Genomic DNA, 20,070 nt, shown 5'->3' on the forward strand with positions numbered 1-20,070 from the left:
GAAAGAGAAAGATAGGTATTTTCTAGACCACGAAATTCCAAACTAAATCCATTTCCAGTTTGCGCAGTGCACTTTCCCGTCGTCGACACTCGGACGTCCCCGGACGGTTACCAACTTCATAACAGCATCCCCAAATAATTAGAGCCCATTAAAACAATCGCGTAACACTTCAACCGAGTTAATTGGCCCCAAAATAATATTAAGCGAATGCAACGTAAGCAGCAGTTTTCCCACACTCAAAGTTTATACGATACGCGCGACCTGTATTAGCCCGCACCTTATTAACAACAACCATTTCAAATCACAACGAGCCAACTATTTTCTAACAATTATACGTAATTCAAACCACATATACATTTATAGCGCAATGTGCTAAAATTTTATTATTACCAAAGAAATAATAATTACACTTATAAATGGCATTATGTAATATTCTACTAAAATATTTTGTACATATAGAGCTATTATGTACATATAGATAGTTTTTTTACAGTAAAAGCCAAATACATATATTTTGATGATACATATATGTATGTGATAGAATCCAATATTCGGTTGCAAGGCATATATAACCAAAGCGATTTGCAACATACTGGATGTCGGTTGAAAGGCTAGCTCGACTAAACTTTACCGGGAGTTACACAGACGGCCGTTAATCATGGTTCTTAATTGCTTTGTGGGCACCTACATTGAGCTGAACGAACAATTTAGAGTCTGCTCCATTGATTTATCAAATAAATCGTCGCATCGATCCGTTATCAAGATTGCGACGGGAATCCTTCTTTCTTGCCACGAAAGCAATTTAAACCTCGTTAGTAATTTAAATTTTTCACGATAAATTAAAGTCCGTCACCACAACAGCACACGCAAAAATTTAGATGACTCTTCAGTCTATTGGCAAACTATTTATATAATCTTTGCCAAAAATAGCATGTAATTCTATCACGTCCAAATATGTTACGTCAACGCATGCAATGTTATAATCAAGCAATAAAATTTTTTCTCAAATAATCAATCTTTTTAAAACAATTGAATCGCGATAAAAGATAATGTATCTTCATATGTATCTGGTTTAAAAAAAAACACTGTTTAATTCCGACTTTTTCACTTGCAAAACTTTATCTGAAATCTTCATCTCGAGATTGCGACGAGATATAGATCGGTATTCGGAAGCGTATAACCGATCTTAACCGTAGCATCCGGTACGATGAATAGAGTGGAAAGACGAAGCTGGAGGAAAGCTTGGAAGCACTATCGTGCCATCTCTCTGATGCGGCTAAGTAAACTCGAAAACCTTGGTCGAAGCTTTCAGGTCAACCGAATTTCTGTGCAGTGCCTCGCAAAGTTACGCGTCTTCGTGAAAAACCCCATTAATCGTGTGGCTGTCGCCAAAAGGAAGATCAGAACAGAGTATGCATACGAATACATCACACTAGTTGACGCAAAAGACCGAAAGTAAAGGGTAACGTTGTACCAAGGGAAATGCTAGCTACCGTTGATGAAAACGGAGTACTCGGTCGGACAGGACGACTTCCGAAAGAAGAATATCAGCGAATCTATGTGCCATATCCTCATGTAACTGAAAGTACGTGATTAAAATGCTAGCCTCATTTTCTTTCAAACGAGCTTCATGTCCGTGTGTCACCATTGCTACCTAGATCTCGTGCTTCTCATCCACGACGTCTTCTGCGCATCCCCGCCTCAATGTCCCCTACAGTGTTCAACGAGGTTCTGTTATCGTTCAACAGAAACGGAAAATGAAGTAGTGCAAACGGCGTAAAGAGAGATGGCAAATACGACAAGCTTCTCACTAGTCAGATGAGCAGAGCTCCATTCCAGTAAACCAAATGACGGATAAACGTTGCCACGTTGAATCGTCCTGGAATTGACTGGGATTAGTCATTCTATGAATAAGCAAGCAAGACTGAACTACGGAAATCAGTGAAAGAATAAGCTATTCGTTCTAGTAAATACAGGAAGTTCGAGATAGATTTACGACTGTAAAAGAAATGCATATATACCGATTTTTATGCGATATGAATAAACGATGATTTTGTAATTATGTCAATTTATATCATTTTTATGTTTATTTAGTACACAGTCATATTAGATCATAACTATAATATTTTTTTCTTTTTAATTAAAAAGAATATTTAACTTTTTATTTTTTATTGAGGTAAAGAAGTTTAAAGGTTAATATCAAGCAGAAATATTATCTCATGTTAAACTAAATCAATTTTGAATAATAATATTACTTAAAAACCAAATATTGTATGTCTAATAATTGGAATATTATTTATATCTATGTTTTAAATTAGTTAAAATATGCAATAATCAATATTGAATCTTATAAAGAAAGAAGACTTGTTCAATGATGATATTTGCGATACTATACAAAATATGTATTTAAAAAACGGCTGAAGATAGTTGCGAGTAGCGAGCTAGTCGCGTTATCGCAAATAACCATTACCCGTAGTCGACAAAGCGTATAAAAACTGAATATAAGAGTAGAAGGAAGAAAAGGAGTTCCGAGCTTGTGAAGGGATCCGTTATAGGAATACTTCCGACATGTTGACACTGCAGTCGGTTGACCCGGTTGGCTCAAAGGGAAACAGGCAGCTCTGATCGCCGTTCCTGATAACGGCAATAGAGTCTAGATTACCTCAGGGGTGCTCACATTTATCTGTCATTTACAAAGAATATCGAACTCGTGGGAGACAAACCCTGGGATATGCAACGTAGAAGCACCTCTGATTCATCTCTAGTTAACATTGTGCTAGAATTGAACGGATCTCAAATGCATGTATCTAGACGAATACAAAAACGTTACGAAATATTATTTAATCTTATCATAGAGAAAATAATGTATAAAAATTTCCAGTAAATGTAAATTTACAGATGTCTAGTCTTTTTATATGAATTTGATGTAATTAACTCTTATGCATCTTTTCGGTATAACATATCCGGCTTTTCTTTTTCCAACGCTTGCTTTTCCATTGTTTATAATTTTTTTTTATTAATAAAGATACATACTTTTACTTGTTACTGTTATATTCCTTAATGTCTAGCGTTTCGATTGAAAAAAAAATGTTTAATTACATTCATTTTTATGAAAGTTATAAATGATCAAATTGGGTTGAGTATGCTATCCAAATGTATGTTCCCATAATGTTTAAGAGTTAATTGATAATAAACATTATTAAAAATTATATGAAAAATTCATAATGTAAGAAAATAATGAAAATCATGAAAATTTTTTTAAATCATGAAGATTATTTGATCTTCATCTATTTATCAGAAAGTTAAAGAGTAAAACCATATTGTTTAAAAGTATTAATGAAATACTCGAAATCACTCAAATTGTCGCGTGCATGTCGGTGCTCCGTTTTTTATTCAAGAGTCAACTCTCGTTCATCGAGCGTCGAACGCCAGTTTGGATTATCCGTCACTCGACCAAACTTAAATCTTTACCTGACCTCGAAAGTTCCAACAAGATATAAGGCAACGTGGATGATGTATCGTATGGGTATGGTGCCGGCCGATAAAGATGTAATTGAAGTCTATGAGTGCACAATGCTGCCCAGCGGCCATTGATCATCCCATCTAGATGGATACACCATTCTTCGCTATTCATCCAATTACGCGCTTTATATATAGCACCTCAGGCATGATTCATAATCGAGGAACTTGCCACTTTAACCCCGACTATGGGAAATGCTTCCACTCTTATCAGGTACTTAGTGAAATCATTCCTCACAGCATAAGTCTCATAACTTTAATGACTTCACAATCAATCCTTCGTTCGCCATCTTGTCAAGATCGATTTTGTATGCGGGATATGGTCTCTCTATCTTGTTTTATTTCCGATTATTTTTCCGTATAATCTAGCCAGCCGCAGCGCAGCTTATCGCTGATTCATGTAGTTTTCTACGCGAAACGCTCACGTGGATTCGAAAAGCGTTGGCGATTTATCACTGGCACGATAACATACCGCATATTTATCACAAGTTTGCGGGGGAATTCACATGCCAAACTTTTGTTTAGCATGTAATTCGAGTTTAATAAAATGAAATTGTTTAAATTCTTCTCGTATACATCCTTACACTCACACTCATATTTCTGATTTTATTACTATCCATATAACTTTGTATCATATTACTTTCATTCAACAATGTAAATTACTCTTCTCTGTTATATGTAAAACTAATCAATTATATAAAATCTTTTATTTTTTTTCAAATTAAAACTCTCTACATAGTTTCCTATTAATTTCTCATATTCATAATTACTAAAATTCAAATAACAGCAAAGCTCCAATTTGAACGACGTTATATAACTTTTATAATATAATATCATAACTTCTATTTTATTTAAAGCTTGATTTATAATAATAGAGCAAATTATTTTGAACTCTTTCAAGCATAAAATTTCTAAATTTTGATAGCATTCTACGTCGTATTAAAAAGAAAATAGAACTATCTATAAATATCTTGAAATATACATATAAGAGAGAGTTGCCAAATGCATATCACTTAACCCATTTTTTTAAAATTATATTTTCCATTTATAAACAAATGAACACATTGGAAATTGCAGTTTGATATTTTTCGGACTTATTACTACATATTTAACCCTCTCTTTTCACAATAAAATCTTATAACAAATTAGTTTGTTATAAAAATTTTTTGTAACATGGGGGAGGAGCTAGAAAAAGTACGATTTAGATAAAATCATATCTATATTAATCTTTTAAATCATATCTCCTTTGAAAAAAAAAATATTGAATTTATAAATAAAACCAATTAAAAATATAAGATTATAATAATAAAATATTATTTTATAATAATGAACTCATTAACTAATACATTATAATTCACTAATACATTATAATTAACATTATAATACCTTAAATTTTTGTCCATATTAGTAATTTCTCATTTATTTTTGTTACTAAATGTTGTTCATATATATTAAGTAAAAATATATTAATAAGGTACGTTTTGGACGACCAATACAGCTCTCCCCTAATACGAGGAACAAACTATATACTTATCCATTAAACATTTTACAGCGCAATCATCGATAGTTTCAAACTATTACATTTTCCTGCTCATACGATTGAGAGAATTTACAATGTGCTCAGTCACGAAGCTGAATTAACATAGTCATTTTGAAGTCAATCTGCGACCACTTGGTGTAAAATAGTTTGACATACCGTTTAGGGTGCACAATACACATTCGCGTGCCTTCCTGCTCGATCGAGTCTCGACGTAAACTGTCCCGACAACTGTTCTACCGGGGAGAGAAAGGATTTTAGTGGATCTAAGCGTGTTGGTACTCATGAGGGATTCGGCCGATCGTCGAAAGCCGCATCCGGTTGGATGTTCGATTGAAGGATCTCGCCATTCCACGCGTAACACTTCCGGCCAGACAATGCAAAGATCAGGATGGTTATTAGGCGAAGGATAACGGCATTCATTGGCAGAGTGCCGTGCAGAACCGAATGTCAGCGCGGTCTTCAGACTTGAGAATCCACCGCGACCAACGTCGAGTGTATCCTCCACCGTACTGTACCGCAGCCACGTTCTGTGTTACTGAGAGAGCATTGGGCTTTCCTCTTGCGAAAACAAACGATACAATGGAGTCGGCGAACCCACCGTTACGGAGGCAGTTCCGGCTCACCCGACGGACGGAGACGGAGGACCGAATTCCGTGGATCGAGGCTTTCGGAACAATAGCGAGTTGTCCGCGTTTCCCCGTCTCGCCTGCACCACTCTCCCGCGGATTACATAGAAAATGCCTGCTACAGTATACACGCCTGATAAATAGTTCCTTCCTCGCCTAATTCCATGGATGTCAACGTCCTCCAGTCTACGAAACCCGAAGCTCGCTTGCAATCGTTCCACGCGACTCGCGCGTAGAGGCTTGAAAAAGTGCAGCCGCCACTCGAGCGGGCCACAAGCTCGCGAAACGGTGGGATTGCACGAGGACTAATAAATTGTGGTTTTACGAGCGCGGAACGAACGCGGCTGAAAGAGGCTTACCGATGAAAATGGTGCGGGTGTTTCTTACGTAATGCAATACGGTTTAATGCATACGGCGGAGGGAATTAGAGCGATTCCTCTTCGACTTGCGTAGTGATAAAATTTGAATTTATCGCGGCTGCGACGCATTTTTCCGGCGTTAAGCTCCGTATAAATTGTACCATATGGTTTATTGTTCAGTAAAAATTTATATCGTAATTGGTAGTGATGTAAAACAATAAATCGACTATGCGTACAAGCTAAACCTTCGACCGTAGAAAAAGCAATGATACAAAATAGGTTTATGTGTCACAATTTCTCTTGTAATATAATACGGTCACCTGCAGAATCGCAATTGAAAACGTTACTGTAAAACGAATTCCGCTCCATTATTCAAGAATATCGATGTTGTATTTTTTCCAGGTTTCTTTTCCGGGACATCGACTGCCGGCAGTTGTGAAAGAAATCGCTGTGCGTTTCAAGTGGAGTCTACTATCGTAGGAAGATCGAGCTTCGTCGGGGCTTTGGACCGACATAAATTTTCGAAAGGTCATGCGGTATACAGTGGCCAATATCCTGAGAATCGAGTCGCGCGAGCGACTGGCAAGCTTGCGAAATGCCGTTTGCCGGCTGATTAATGGAGCAGACTTATGTACAGCAGGCCTCCATCTACTTCAGCATCGAGTGCCATTCGCTCGAACATTCATCCACTCCAGTATCTTCCTAATGCGCGTCGGCGGGGGGCTATAAGTTAAAAGAAGATAGGAGTGTAGACCGATAACGATGTCGACGGCGGTCGTCTGCAACGTGTTTGAAATAAAACGCGCTTCATTTGAGCTTCCTTTGCAGCTTAAGACGAAAACAAAATTAAACTATAACCCGTACTGGAAAATACAACTGAAATATTGATAATTCCAATCCGAATATCAATTCGCCAGAGTTATGTCTTACGCGGTTATAAATTATTAAATTAGCTTGAGTGATATAATCGACAAGTCTTCTACAAGGAGAATCCTTCCTAATGGATTTATTCCCATGAGAGATACATCTGGTATAGGTTAATATTGCAGGATCGATATATTGCAACGCTTCAATAAGTTAAAATATATCCCCGTTATTATTTTGCATAATATTTCATGGAAAGATCTTACAGCTTATAAAAAAGATTGTAGCAAATAATATAAAAGACATTTTAAAGTAATTTCCCGCAATATTATTTTATAATCGTAACAAGTAAATATAAACGTAACCAAATAAATATAAAATTAATAAAATACATTTGATTTAAATATAAATTTAAAATTCTATATATTGAAATTCAATTCGTTTATAAAAGTCTAGTAAAAAAAAAAATGGAAATTTATTCTTTATCTGGTATTTACACAATATTTTCTTTCGCTTGTATAATTCAACAACTTTTAATATTTTAACATTTTTATATGTATATAAAATAATAATTAATATAATAGTATGTTTAAAAATTTAATTCGTTATTTCAATCATCTTATTTTTAACATTATGAATGAATGTCTTACTCAAGATAAAAAAAAATTGATCTTTCAGCACGCAAATGAATATAAAAAACAGAACGCACATAATTCGAGCTTAACTCGTGTTCTGGATAACTAGGTATTCGTTAGAAAGCGAATAATTTGAAACTCCTTCCACATTCCATTCGCTGACTTTTTCATCCGAAAGAGCGAATTGGATAGTTTAAAAGCGCACCTAAGGAAATGGAACGAAATTGCAGATAAGAAGAAGGCGGAAAACGTCCTGTCCCAGTACGATTCTCAAAGAGAACGCTAAGAAATTAGGAAAATTTTAAGCCGGTGATAATTTCGTAAGAATGCTTTCTCTTCACGTGCCAGCTTTGATCTTAAATTAAATCTCGACACCGATTTTATAAAGGTATATATATGTAAAAGCACATAATTGGAATGATAGAACGAATCCAAAGTTTGAAATATGTGAAAAATTTTGATTAGTACACAACATATAAAATACAGTACATATAAGCTTTAAATGTAATTACATTTCTTATTCTTTTTCTTGTAAATACGGATATTAAGATTTAATTGTTCTAAAAATATATTGATATAAAAGTATATTATAAATATGGAAATAAAATTTGCAAATATGAATATTATTAGAAAAAAGTGTGACAGGCAGTCAGAAATCGATGAGCAATTGTATCAGAGAAAAAGAGCATACACGAAGAAAGAGTTCCCGAAGAAAATCACCAGGAAAATGGTAGAAAGCTTTGCTCGTTCGTGCGATCGACGACCTCGTACTACCGAGAGGTCAGTAATTGGCTGTTACATTTTAAACAACCGACCGCGTGCGCTTTAATTTACTTTTATTTCCGCCCGGGGAATTTTCGTTCCTGCTTTCACGAAGGTTTATAACTGGACCCTTCCTCCGCCCGGCATTGGCTACACCGTGTGAAAAAAAAGACTTTTTAGTGTACTGCTTCTATTCGTCGTTCTTTTACTCTCGATCCCGTGAAGCTGCCACAGCTGCTTAGGGAATTTTAAGTAGTATCACGAAGCGTGCAAAATATCTATCTTTATAATACCAAATTGTATATCTTTTGATTTAGAAGTATAATATATATAACACTTTTATATATCCTTTAATTATCATTTTATTGTATCATTTTATTTTATAATATTCTATCTTTGAATATCGCAATTATCGGATTTGTTTGATTTATTTTAAAAATTTTAGTCAAAAATGTGTATATTCTGCAAAATTAATTAAAATACAATTAATAATAGACGGCAAAATATATATATTAAAAAATCAAATACAAGTAAAATGATTATATGTACAAGTTTCCGTTTCTAAATATTTTAAAAAATTAGAATATAGGTTTTGTAGCAAACAAGAAGACAATTTCATAAATAAAGAACATAAAAAGCTCTACCTGAAGTAATTTTCGCATTTATGACTGCAATGTAGCGAAAGAAAAGTCTGCCGAAATTCCGATGCATCGTTGCCACGTAAAAGTTGGAATACAATCATGTTCGTGTGGCGCAAAAAAAAAAAAACTAACAAGACAATAAAAAATTTAAACGGGAAGAACAGTGAGGCAGGAATGTTACATGTTATATGAAGAGTTGCATTTTTTTCAAATACGTAAAAAAAAATATCCAACCGACGGCGATAAGTAAACTCTAACTAACTTACCGTTCGTGTCACAGACGTATTATTCGAGGATAAGCGTGCGGGATACGCTAAACTAGAACCGTATTCGAGGAACTTGCTCGAAAATAGGTAGGTATCGTAACGATACTTCGAAAGAATCCCAGTGCGCGAATAAAACTGATAGCGAACGTCGGAGCAAACGCGGTCCGCCATTCCTTTTTACCGCATGAAGCTTAACCGATGCTGCAACCTCCATCCCGGGAATAGTTGGAAATGGAGCGGGAGAAAGGACACGGTAGAAAGAAGAGAGGAGAGCGGAAACGATAGAGCTAGTTGGGATCCTCCATAAATATTAATTGAGTCTCCATCGGCTTCTCGTTGCGCGCGAAGGTACGGAGATCTCGAACGGCGTGGCGTACGTCGTTCGGCAGAAAACGAAAATCCGCAAGCCGCAAGGCCATAAATCCTCAAGTTTCTGCGGCTGTCTCCGCCAACCGGAGAAGTGACGAAGAGAAGGGAAATCGGCTGGGGAGGGTTGATAGCCCGCTGTTACACCCCGCGACAGTAACCGTATCTTATATCCTTCCGTTCTCTATTATGTTGCACGCGGCATCTTGGATTATCCGAGAAAGTGTCGCCACTCTGTGTGTGTGTGTGTTTGCTCTATACATCGTAACGCGATGCGTGCTCGTATATAGTTTGCCTGTGTGAGTTTGCACAAGCCGACTTATCAACCTTGTGAATATATCTTCCCAATTTCTCGCTAGCGCGTTATCAAGCATACGGTACCTTCCGCATCGCTTTATAAACATCGCCTGTCTCGCACCAACACCTGCGTCGAAATGGGCTAAACTCGAAAATAGTTCCCGGAAAGAGCAGAATAATAATCCGGATAAAACAGAAATTATTATATAATGCTTTAATGATAGGCTTGACAGACGTAGATTTCGTCGTAAATTTTAATCGTAAATTATTATGATATAAATCACAAATCATTTTCTCACTCAAGGGTTGTTTCGTTACTTAGTGCTATCCTGGCTTCTTTCTTTTCTCTGTTCATCTATATATGTTTTGCACATCCATGACACTCACAATTTCATACTTATCAAATTCAAATTACATTATGATCATAAATTATATTTGAATTAAAAAATTAATATGCGCTTCGTAAATTAAATTAAAGAATATGTAAATATGTATAGATTTTACATACTCAAGCACTTTTGCGTAAAATTATTTATATGAGTATCAATTCATAATTATATTATAGATATATCAAATACACTTCAATATGATTAGAATCTATTTTACTTATAATAATGTAATCTTGGATATAGACAAAAAAATGAAATAAAAAAATTTTAAGATATATTTTAATTTTTAACACAGATTATTGAGAGATTTTCTTCCGATTTTCAAATTTTGAAAAAAGTATTCTTTGATTGATTAATTCGTAAAATTCTTTCTTCTGATTGGTCAATGAAACATTTACAACATTAAATGGATCGCATTAAAGTTGTCGATATTGAATAGAAATATAAATATATTCATCATTAATTAAAAAACTATTTATATTCATCCTAAATGAATAGTATTATATCGAATTATATTGAATAATTAATACTTTTTCGTTCTGATTAATTAAATTCAATATAATACCTATTCATTCAGAGGATAAATATAAATAGTTTTTCTTAAATATATTCATAGTCGCGATATTTCTATTGATTCTATTCGATATCGACAACCTTAGATCTCACTCTTGATTTTATAATGATTTTGTATTCTATCTAGGACGTGAATCGCGTAGCTAAAAATTTCGATACCTCGATAGAAAAATCATCATCTGAATATAAATCGTGCATAAATACAAATAACAGGAGAAGGCCCATCCATTCGCCTTGTAAAACGAAACATAACAACGTACGATACCTGCGAACTCAAGCTTCTCAAAATTCGTGGAAACGGAGCTGCCGATGCACCTTTGTTTACATATTTGAACGGTTCTAGCGCTAGCTGAGTGTCCAACGTTCGCCGAATGTCGTAAACAAGTGACGCGAGAAAGGGGGGGGGGTGGCGTTTTCGGTCGTTCACTGTACCTCGAGCGGGCGAAGGGTATGGGCGACTCAGTCTTTTCGTCGTTAGACCGTCTCTCGTGTTATAATAGTAAGTGCCTCGTTATGCGGAGCGTGATTTCGTGTGAATAATTAGTGATTCTGTGTGAATAATTACTTGCGAACGTGTCAAAGAAAAGTCTATTCGTTGGAGCATCGCGAGAAGAAACGAAGCGAGAGATAGACAAAATGGAGATTGTAAGGTGTTGTTTTACTCGCGATATTTTTAGGCTACGTTCGAAAATGTCCTTTCTAAGGAAAATTTTCTCGATATAATATAGTATACTTTACGTGTATTACATATTTCGAGTAAAATTGTCGGAGAAAACGGTTTGGAATGTAATCTTACAGTAAAATCATATCGCTCGGATTCGAACATATCTTGCTTCCCGTCTGTGTGCGTTTCGTATATATCGTATTCGCTGTAATCCATTATTTTCGAATTGAAAGCCAAGTGATATAGTAGCGATTGAGTCAAGTAACGTGAATCAAGTAACAAACCTATGATCATTTAACATATTGACATATTAATGATATTGACGACGATTAAAAATACGTATAATCAGTGGGATTCGTGTGGTCAATATATATTACAAGCGGACGATATTTGATGTTGATTATAAATTTTCAAATGACGATCCATCGCGTCGTAATTAACCGTTTTATTCGTCATACGAATGAAGTTGTCGCGCGTCACGTATGTGAGTGAAGTTGCCGTCGCGTCGCGCGTGCGAGTGAAGTTGCTGCCAATAGTTTTCAAAACGCGTCGTTACGGAACGGATCGAACGGTGTCTCGATGCCATCTAATTAAGTAATATATCACATCAATTAATCCTTATTTCGAACATTGTCGGTCGCGTGACGCATACGACGTGACGTCGACGTGACGTCGACTTTTATTTGTCGATTTTCTCCTGTGCGTTAATTCCACGAAATTTCTATCAAAATTCGTCACGCAAATGATTATGACATTTGATCTTAGAATAACTTATGGCCCGATCGAATTCGTAACTACGTATTATCGCACATTTCGCATTATTCTTTCGCTGTGATACAACACATCGCGTCACGTATCCATGAATATCGGGAGTGCGTGTAAGTAAAGTGCGTTCGACGTTAACCTTATTGTCGTGAGTGAATGTTGTGTAGTGTGACTACGGAGGGATGAGAGAAAAGGAGAAAGCCAAGGTGGCATCGGGCGATGGCGGAGCAACTCTTAGGTAAGAAATTTAGCTTATTTCGTTTGCCATTTCTAATTTCTTGTAACGAATTCGATTGAACGCACTAATGCGCATCCAGTACAGATCAAAGGTGTGATCCACTTAACTGCAAACGCTTTATTGATCATTTAGAAGAAAGAATTTTATTGATCAAACAAAGAATGCTTTAAAATATTTGCAGCTTGAAGTGGATCCACCTTAAATCATGTACGTTATTTTTCATTTTTCATCTATTGTAATTTTATTTATCAAATATACGTGATTTCATATATTAATTAATTAATTAATTAATTAATACAATAAAATCTAGGCTTATGAATAACAGTATTGCTGACGCCTCATCTATTGTTCTAATTTACATTGTCTTCTGTCTTGCACGTCAATAAAGTTGATTATTATCATTATTATTATTAAATCGTATATACATTAACCAAAAAAATATGTGTTTAATATAATTATAAAAATGAGTTAAAGCACGAAATTTTTAATATTGTGTTATTTAGTAAGATATGTAATATTTTATAATTCGAAGTATTTGTATTTCATGAAATATTTGTATTTTATTTTTACATTCCTATTATTATAAATCAATACACAGCAGCTTTAATATGCAGTGCTAACTAGTGCGTCCAATAGAATTTGTTACTTGTACTATGAGGTTCATATTCAAGTATTTTAAATAATAAAATGAGAAATATAAAATAATATAAAATTTCAAATAATAAAAATTTTAAAAATGCGTACTTAATAATTTAATACTATTTTAATATTAAATATTTAAAAAATTTAATACTATATGGAATATTTATTATTTAAGTTGGATGTATTTTATTTCTAAACTTATATATATATATATATTTTTTTTGCAGATTAAAGTGACTGTTAAAGATTGGTTTACGTGCGAGTATCGTTAACTTTATTTCGCGAGTGAGTGTCTTGTGAGTGTCATGGATGTGCAACCATAGAGAAATGAGAGAGCTGAGAAGGAGGCTAGGATGGCATCTGGCAACGGCGGAACAACCCCTCGGTGAGAAAATTTATGACTTATTTCATTTGCTATTTCTTATTTACGTGAGATTCACATTCGTTTATTCCCGCAGTAAAATTATACTTTACGATACCCTACGTTATTTTAATATAATCCATTCGAAATCTTTTATGTTATTTTAGATATTTTGAGATATTACGGTATTATAAATTGCCAGTATCTTAAATATTCTAAATAAAAATGGGATATGTTACAATAAGAATTTCAAATAATAAAAATAAAATACATAAATACTATTTAGATGATTCATTGTTTTATATTTTATATGCTGTTATAATTTGAATATATTTATATTTTTACCGTTGCGCATCGGTTCTATAAGTTACAAATTTTCTTTAATTTTAAGGTTGTAGATTCATATCTACTAAAAAAATAGGTACGCGTACGTAAAATAAGAAAAGGTCGAAAAAACCGAGAAATTGAAAAGGAATATTATAACAGAGTTGTAATATATAACTCTGTTTTCTTAAAATATTACTTCTTAATATAATACATATTAATAACATACACACACACACACACACACATATATATATTTATTCCTAGAATACATGAATTAATAAGCAATGATAGTTTCATAAAAAAAAAACTACAGAAATATATTAGGAAAACTGTTAGCAGTTAATTGTTAAGCAATTGTTCGCTTATTTTTATTCTCTGCAGGTTTGCTATCAAAATTAATTAAATAAATGATAAAATTTACACATTTTTAACATTGGATCATTGACGCAAAAAATAATAGGATACATGGATAATATTGTCTAAAACATCGCTTATCTTATTCCATATCAGCAATGAGAAACAAAAAACAATATTAAGTCAGACTTACAAAATTCTTACGCATGCATCGTTAAAATAAGTACCATTTACTAGAAACGTTTCGTGATAGTGGGTGGTTGATAGCAATAAAGCGTTATCTGACTTCCACTCCGAGTCACTTAACGTCTGCGGGGACATTTAAAGTTCTTGGAAGCGCAAACCATCCGCGCTATAAAACACTGCCTTACCACCTTCGTCGTTAGCTACTTATTATAACGACATTATTCTCGCTCCTCCTCATTAGCTATCCTATCAACGACACTTTCTACCATCCTTTCCCCGTTTTAAGTTCACTCATAGTTGACGATGCCGCCGGGATAAGTAGATGTACTTTTCTCCATCTTTTCTGCACTTCGTCTTCTTTCTTGCGACCGTTCTACTCTCCGACACATCTTTGACGATCGTGACTGAATTAATTTCAGTTCAGTGCGCGTAGTCAATCCATTTATCTCAAGAACGAATTGTTACGCTGTAACTCTACTATACATCCTCAGCGATATCAGGAAACAGAACATTATTATTCGCATAGATATCAGATTTCTGTCTTTTCGTGAAACGTTCGGATGATAATAATGTCGTCCAGTATACGATTGAATGAATAAGATTATTGAAGCTCATTGTATAGATAAAAATCGATTCGTGTATCCTATTTACGTATCCAAGAAGTGTTAAACATCTAATTATCTTCGCAACTTAAAAGAGTTACATTACATTAGAGATAGTTTGCATAAATACGCTGTATGTAGGAAAACTGGGGAAAAATACACTTGTTATTGTTCGATAAAATAAGAGTAACGATTTTAGTGTGAATATTGTAGAATTAATTATATCGTCACCCCGATAGATCGCTCTAATTAATCAACGCTCCATTTAGTTCAAATAAACTTTTGTCTATCCATCCTATAAAATCCGCGAGGCGTTAACTCGTATCACGGTGGCTAATTCAATATATCGTTTTGTGCATATGTCTGTGTATGACGGATCAGAACTACCCGTATCTAACCATATAACATCATTCTACATGTTAACTAAAATTAGCGTTTGCTAATGCATTTGACACGATAGTCATTTGAAATTTTCCTGACTGGCTGATTAATTCATAACATGACGAGAGAATTTAATAGCAAAATACATCACTCTAATACGGTATATAAAGTATTTTAAATATATTATTAATTGCCATCTGTTTGTTTTCAAGACAATTCACGCGAAAAAGATGACGTATTTTTTTAAAACTTCTCCAGGGCTTATGAAATTACGCGAAGTTAGTGAATTATCTAGTTCCTCGAGTCGAGAGGCAGCAAGACGTGTAGGCACTAAACAAAAAGTTGGTATCCATTTTTTATACAAGTCAGTAAATTGCCTCACCGAAGTTTAACTGCGGCTCTAGTTAAGATGAAAACTTTGAATCGAAAGAGAGGAGCTTTTCTGATGAAGTGATCACACATTTCTTGTGAATCAAACTCATTCACCATATTTCGCGAATGCATATTCACGAATCAATACATAAAACTCACTTGGAATATAACGGAAAGTTTTTTACGAATGTTCTTTTCTCTCGAACGTAACGTGGCATTAGCATTTAATCTCGTTGAAAAGAAAAAATTAATAACTTATCTAAAAGCAACGCGCGCCATTTAAACTGATTACTTAAATATTTATATCTTTCTTATATTCTTTATATACATTGTGCGATTCAATAAATTTTCTCATTTACCTTACTTCCCTGGTTAGAGAGGACTTTTCCAGGAGCATACAGAGCCACTCTTGTTCTTCCAACTGAAAGTCCTAAATCCTGCGCGACGCAGAATTTCATCGATATTCTCTAATAAATTCGAATGGGCCGCTCGCGAACTCCAGTCCTAGTTGTAAATATTCAAAGTTTTTTATTCCAATCAGTTTTTCTCCCTACCGTTCGCGCGGAGTCTCTGCCTCTAACATCCATTTCCATTCTAACATCGCCATCGCCGCACCACGAGAAGAAGGAACAATCGAAGTTTTACTCGAGATGGATTTCCTGATGAAAAAAAAAACTTCGATGTTCGAAGAGACTTGGACACGGCCTGAAATCGAATCTCGAAATTCTCGATGGGCTGTTGTGGTAAATATTTTAGTCTCTGCCAAGCAGCCTGTGATTTATGTCTGAAGTAAATCATGCGTTATGCGTATCCTTCAAAGCGAGCCTCACAACGAGCCCTTCATCATTTTAGATATATCACAATGAGGAGAAATAACTTGTCATGTCGCTTGCGAGGCCGATTTTCTTAGCAGTCATTTTTTCCAATCTTAGTTCACGCGCGGTGCCTTCTCTCCTCCTCTCCTCACGTTCAATAATTTTTGCAATAATTTTTGAGAAATTATAATTGCATTATCATGTATGAATGCTATGGAAAAAAATGCTTAATGAGAATATTCTTTTATGTCGATAATCAATAATAATCGCGACTAAAGAAAACATTTTTGTAAAAACTCCCAATAACGTAATATAATAATAATAATAATAATTTATTAATTATTATAATACATATTGTTTCGTAAGTTTGCACGAAGTATTTAAATTATTTTGCAAACATAGCGCATTAATTTTTCGAAAAATAATATTTCTGTCAAACGTAATTATCTGAGAGAAACAGTTTCGTAATGCAAATTATGACGTTCGTGCTATTCATATAAAAAATACGAATTCTCTCTCCATCGTGCGATTGTACCGACATGTAAGATGGCAGTCGCGTGTGCTATCAACGTTCTGCGAAGGTAGGGGAAATTAAATTAAATTTAAATTAAGTTCAATTAATTAAGCCGCTTCTCCCGTGGGAACTACGCTTCTGCGCTCACTCGTTGTCCCTGAAATTCACCTCTTGCAAAAGGGCTGCCAGTGAGGATAGTGATCCTTGTTTGGCTCCGAATACGGAACTAATCTCTTTTAAATTAGTATTAAATTCTAAACGGTCCCGAGTCTGTACGCGGCGTTATTAAATTCCACTACGGTACCACGTGTTGCCGCGAAATTTTCTCGCTTCGAACGAGTCGTTGCGGACCCGATGTTTTACACCGATCATAAATACGGTGGACTCCTCTATTACGTTCCGGTAGTGTTACGATTTCTGCAATATATGATGTAATCTTTCATCTCCGAAATTGTCTCGACAAGATTTAAAGAGCGCTTTGAAACATCTGTGAATTTTCAATGATATGCTATTAATATATGTTGCACATATTCATATGTCTGTTTTACTTAATATTCTTAAAATATATAAGAATCACAAAAACGAATAATTCTAAGAATGATGACGTCTATAATATTTTGAACGTAGTAAAACGATATTAGCTGCAATAAGTACGATCAAAATGGATCAAATAAAGAATTAATTATTTTTTCCTGCACAAACAACTCGTTTTTTGCTTGATAATAAAGATGAATAATGCTCGATACGTTTCAGTTTCCGACTATTATTTTCTTAAACCTGTATTCCGGTTACAATTTGATTCAAGATTGCATACGTCGGATTCGTAACCAATGCTGCAAGTGGCAGATCGCAAGACACTGGCAGCAAAAGAGATATACGATAACGGCAGACAATTCGAGTGAGCTTTCGAAGCGCCGTAGGTACCGTGCCAAAGAGCTCAGACTACCTTAGCCTGTTTCAGTAGATACTACGTGCACATACACACACACACACACACACACACACACACACACATACTCACGTATATATATACTTCGGTATTTAAGCAACCAATTACCTCGTATACCGAACGATCGTAACGGAGGATCGTAATATGGAAGCGGCGACCGGTGCTGGTGCTACCTTATAAATTTCACAGAATTGGCTGCGCTGCGCCGAAGAATCACGAGGCACGCATAGCCGGCAATAATGACACCGGGTTCGGTATTAAAATTTTCCAAAAATAAGGAGCGCGACTGCCATATATTACGTGGCGCGAATTGCCTTGTGCACTTTTGCGAGCTAACTACCGATAATGCGATCGATATTGCAATATCTACTTTTCTGTAAAATGGATGATTTAAACAGGATTTTTCTGTTCTGACAATGTTGATAAAGTAAATAAATCAAGGCAAGGCAATGGTGCGTTGTATTACTTAATTAATATAATCCATATATACTGTCGGCATATTTTAATTGCATGAGAAAATGTCTTACTGATAAAAAAAAAACATTCCGCTTGTGATTACTTTAATTTACAATTTTTTATTTTTTTATATAGTTTGAATATTATTTAACATTCACAACGAGTTTAAAACTGATATGTATGTCAGTTATAAAAAATATTTCAATGAGGAATAAAATTATTTCTAGACTCGATTATTTATACGTGCATTTTTATTCTTGGAATTTCTTGGTTCTTCATCCTGAAGCACGTTCTAATGTGCTTGAAAGTTTCTTTTTTCTTTAAAACAAGCGTAATTGTACCTTTAGAGTTTCTTTCTTGAAATAGTCGCAAACGATGTTCTTCTCTCGCACTAATAGAACGCATCTACGTGCATCGCGACTCGAAACTTGCAAAATATTCTCTAAAAGTTGTGGCTGTGCACCGCGTCGAGGTCACGTTTCTGGCTAGAGGCCGGCTCCTCGGAGAGAGACTGAAAAATGAATCTTCTCCACAGTAGGCGAGATAGGTGCCGAGACGGTCATACATTTCGTACGAAAGGATCTTCCAGTTCGACTTTTTTTTGGTAGATGAAACTATTGCGTGCCGAAACCTAGCTACTGCTTATTCATATTTCATGACGATGAATTAAAAGTGGGCGTCGATGCAAACTCGGAAAAGTTACTTATTTAATGATAGAACCAAACGACACGGCCATCTGTTATATATTATTTATTAGTTATATATTCAAAAATTTGTTTTGGACGCATATTTATATAATAATATTTAATAATATTTATTTATATAATAATATTTAACAGATAGGCTTCGAGTTAGATATGTTTTATTTTTTACTTTATCATGTTGATTAAAATAATATAATAAAGATATAAGAAAAACGTATAATTATGATCATCTAAATTAAGCGATAGAGTTATTTCATAAATAAGCTTCCTTTTCCTGTATCAAGTGATGAAATTCTTATTTTAATTTATCCTTCGTACTTTTGGCGTGAGATCTTCTCCTCTTTCGTATGTCATTACAAGTATCTTCTTATATAATCCTCGATCCTTTATATTCTGAACTACCCAAGTAAATAAATCACCGTATCACCTCAATATATTCAACTCCAAGCAATTACTCGTGCTAAATGAATAGATGATAAGCACATTTATTACGTTGAAGGGGCAATTTGTAAACACTCGGTAGCAGAACAGAATAATTATTTGTCTATTAGTATAATAATAATTTGTCATTTATTATAATTGCAAATATCTCTAAATTAATAAATTAATGTAATATATTTCAAAAAATATGATAAGCATAAAAATCGAAGCATTAACCTTCTAACAGAGAAAATTATATATAGAAATAATAAATGTATTAAATATAGAAAATAAAAATGTGTGTTAATAATATTGTATATAATATTGTATTAATATGTGTTATAAATAGAACCGTGGCGAAACGATTAATCTATCATATAAACAGTGAGGGAGAGCCTATAGACTGAAAGACGTGCTGTGCTGAAAGGGGTCTTGAATTTAAGCATGGGATAAATACAGGCGATGTTAATAAAGTCTTATCGG

The 20,070-nt window shown here is 34.5% G+C and overlaps 1 protein-coding gene across 2 annotated transcripts in view; it reads left to right on the forward strand.

The window, feature by feature from the left end:
• The window catches only part of LOC105144505 (synaptogenesis protein syg-2), a 249,745-nt gene extending 242,249 nt beyond the window's left edge, over window positions 1–7,496 (forward strand). The window contains exon 10 of one of the 2 annotated variants that reach the window (XM_087408388.1): window positions 6,447–7,496. In XM_087408388.1, coding sequence (XP_087264514.1) covers window positions 6,447–6,661 — 215 coding nt within the window. In that variant the 3' untranslated portion in view covers window positions 6,662–7,496. The remainder of the gene's footprint in view (window positions 1–6,446) is intronic. The other variant, XM_087408386.1, reaches the window with a different exon arrangement.
• Window positions 7,497–20,070: the final 12,574 nt, after the last annotated feature.

The sequence above is a fragment of the Acromyrmex echinatior genome, chromosome 8, assembly GCF_024713525.1.
Source record: "Acromyrmex echinatior isolate Ae372 chromosome 8, ASM2471352v2, whole genome shotgun sequence".
In the NCBI taxonomy this organism is placed as follows: domain Eukaryota; kingdom Metazoa; phylum Arthropoda; class Insecta; order Hymenoptera; family Formicidae; genus Acromyrmex; species Acromyrmex echinatior.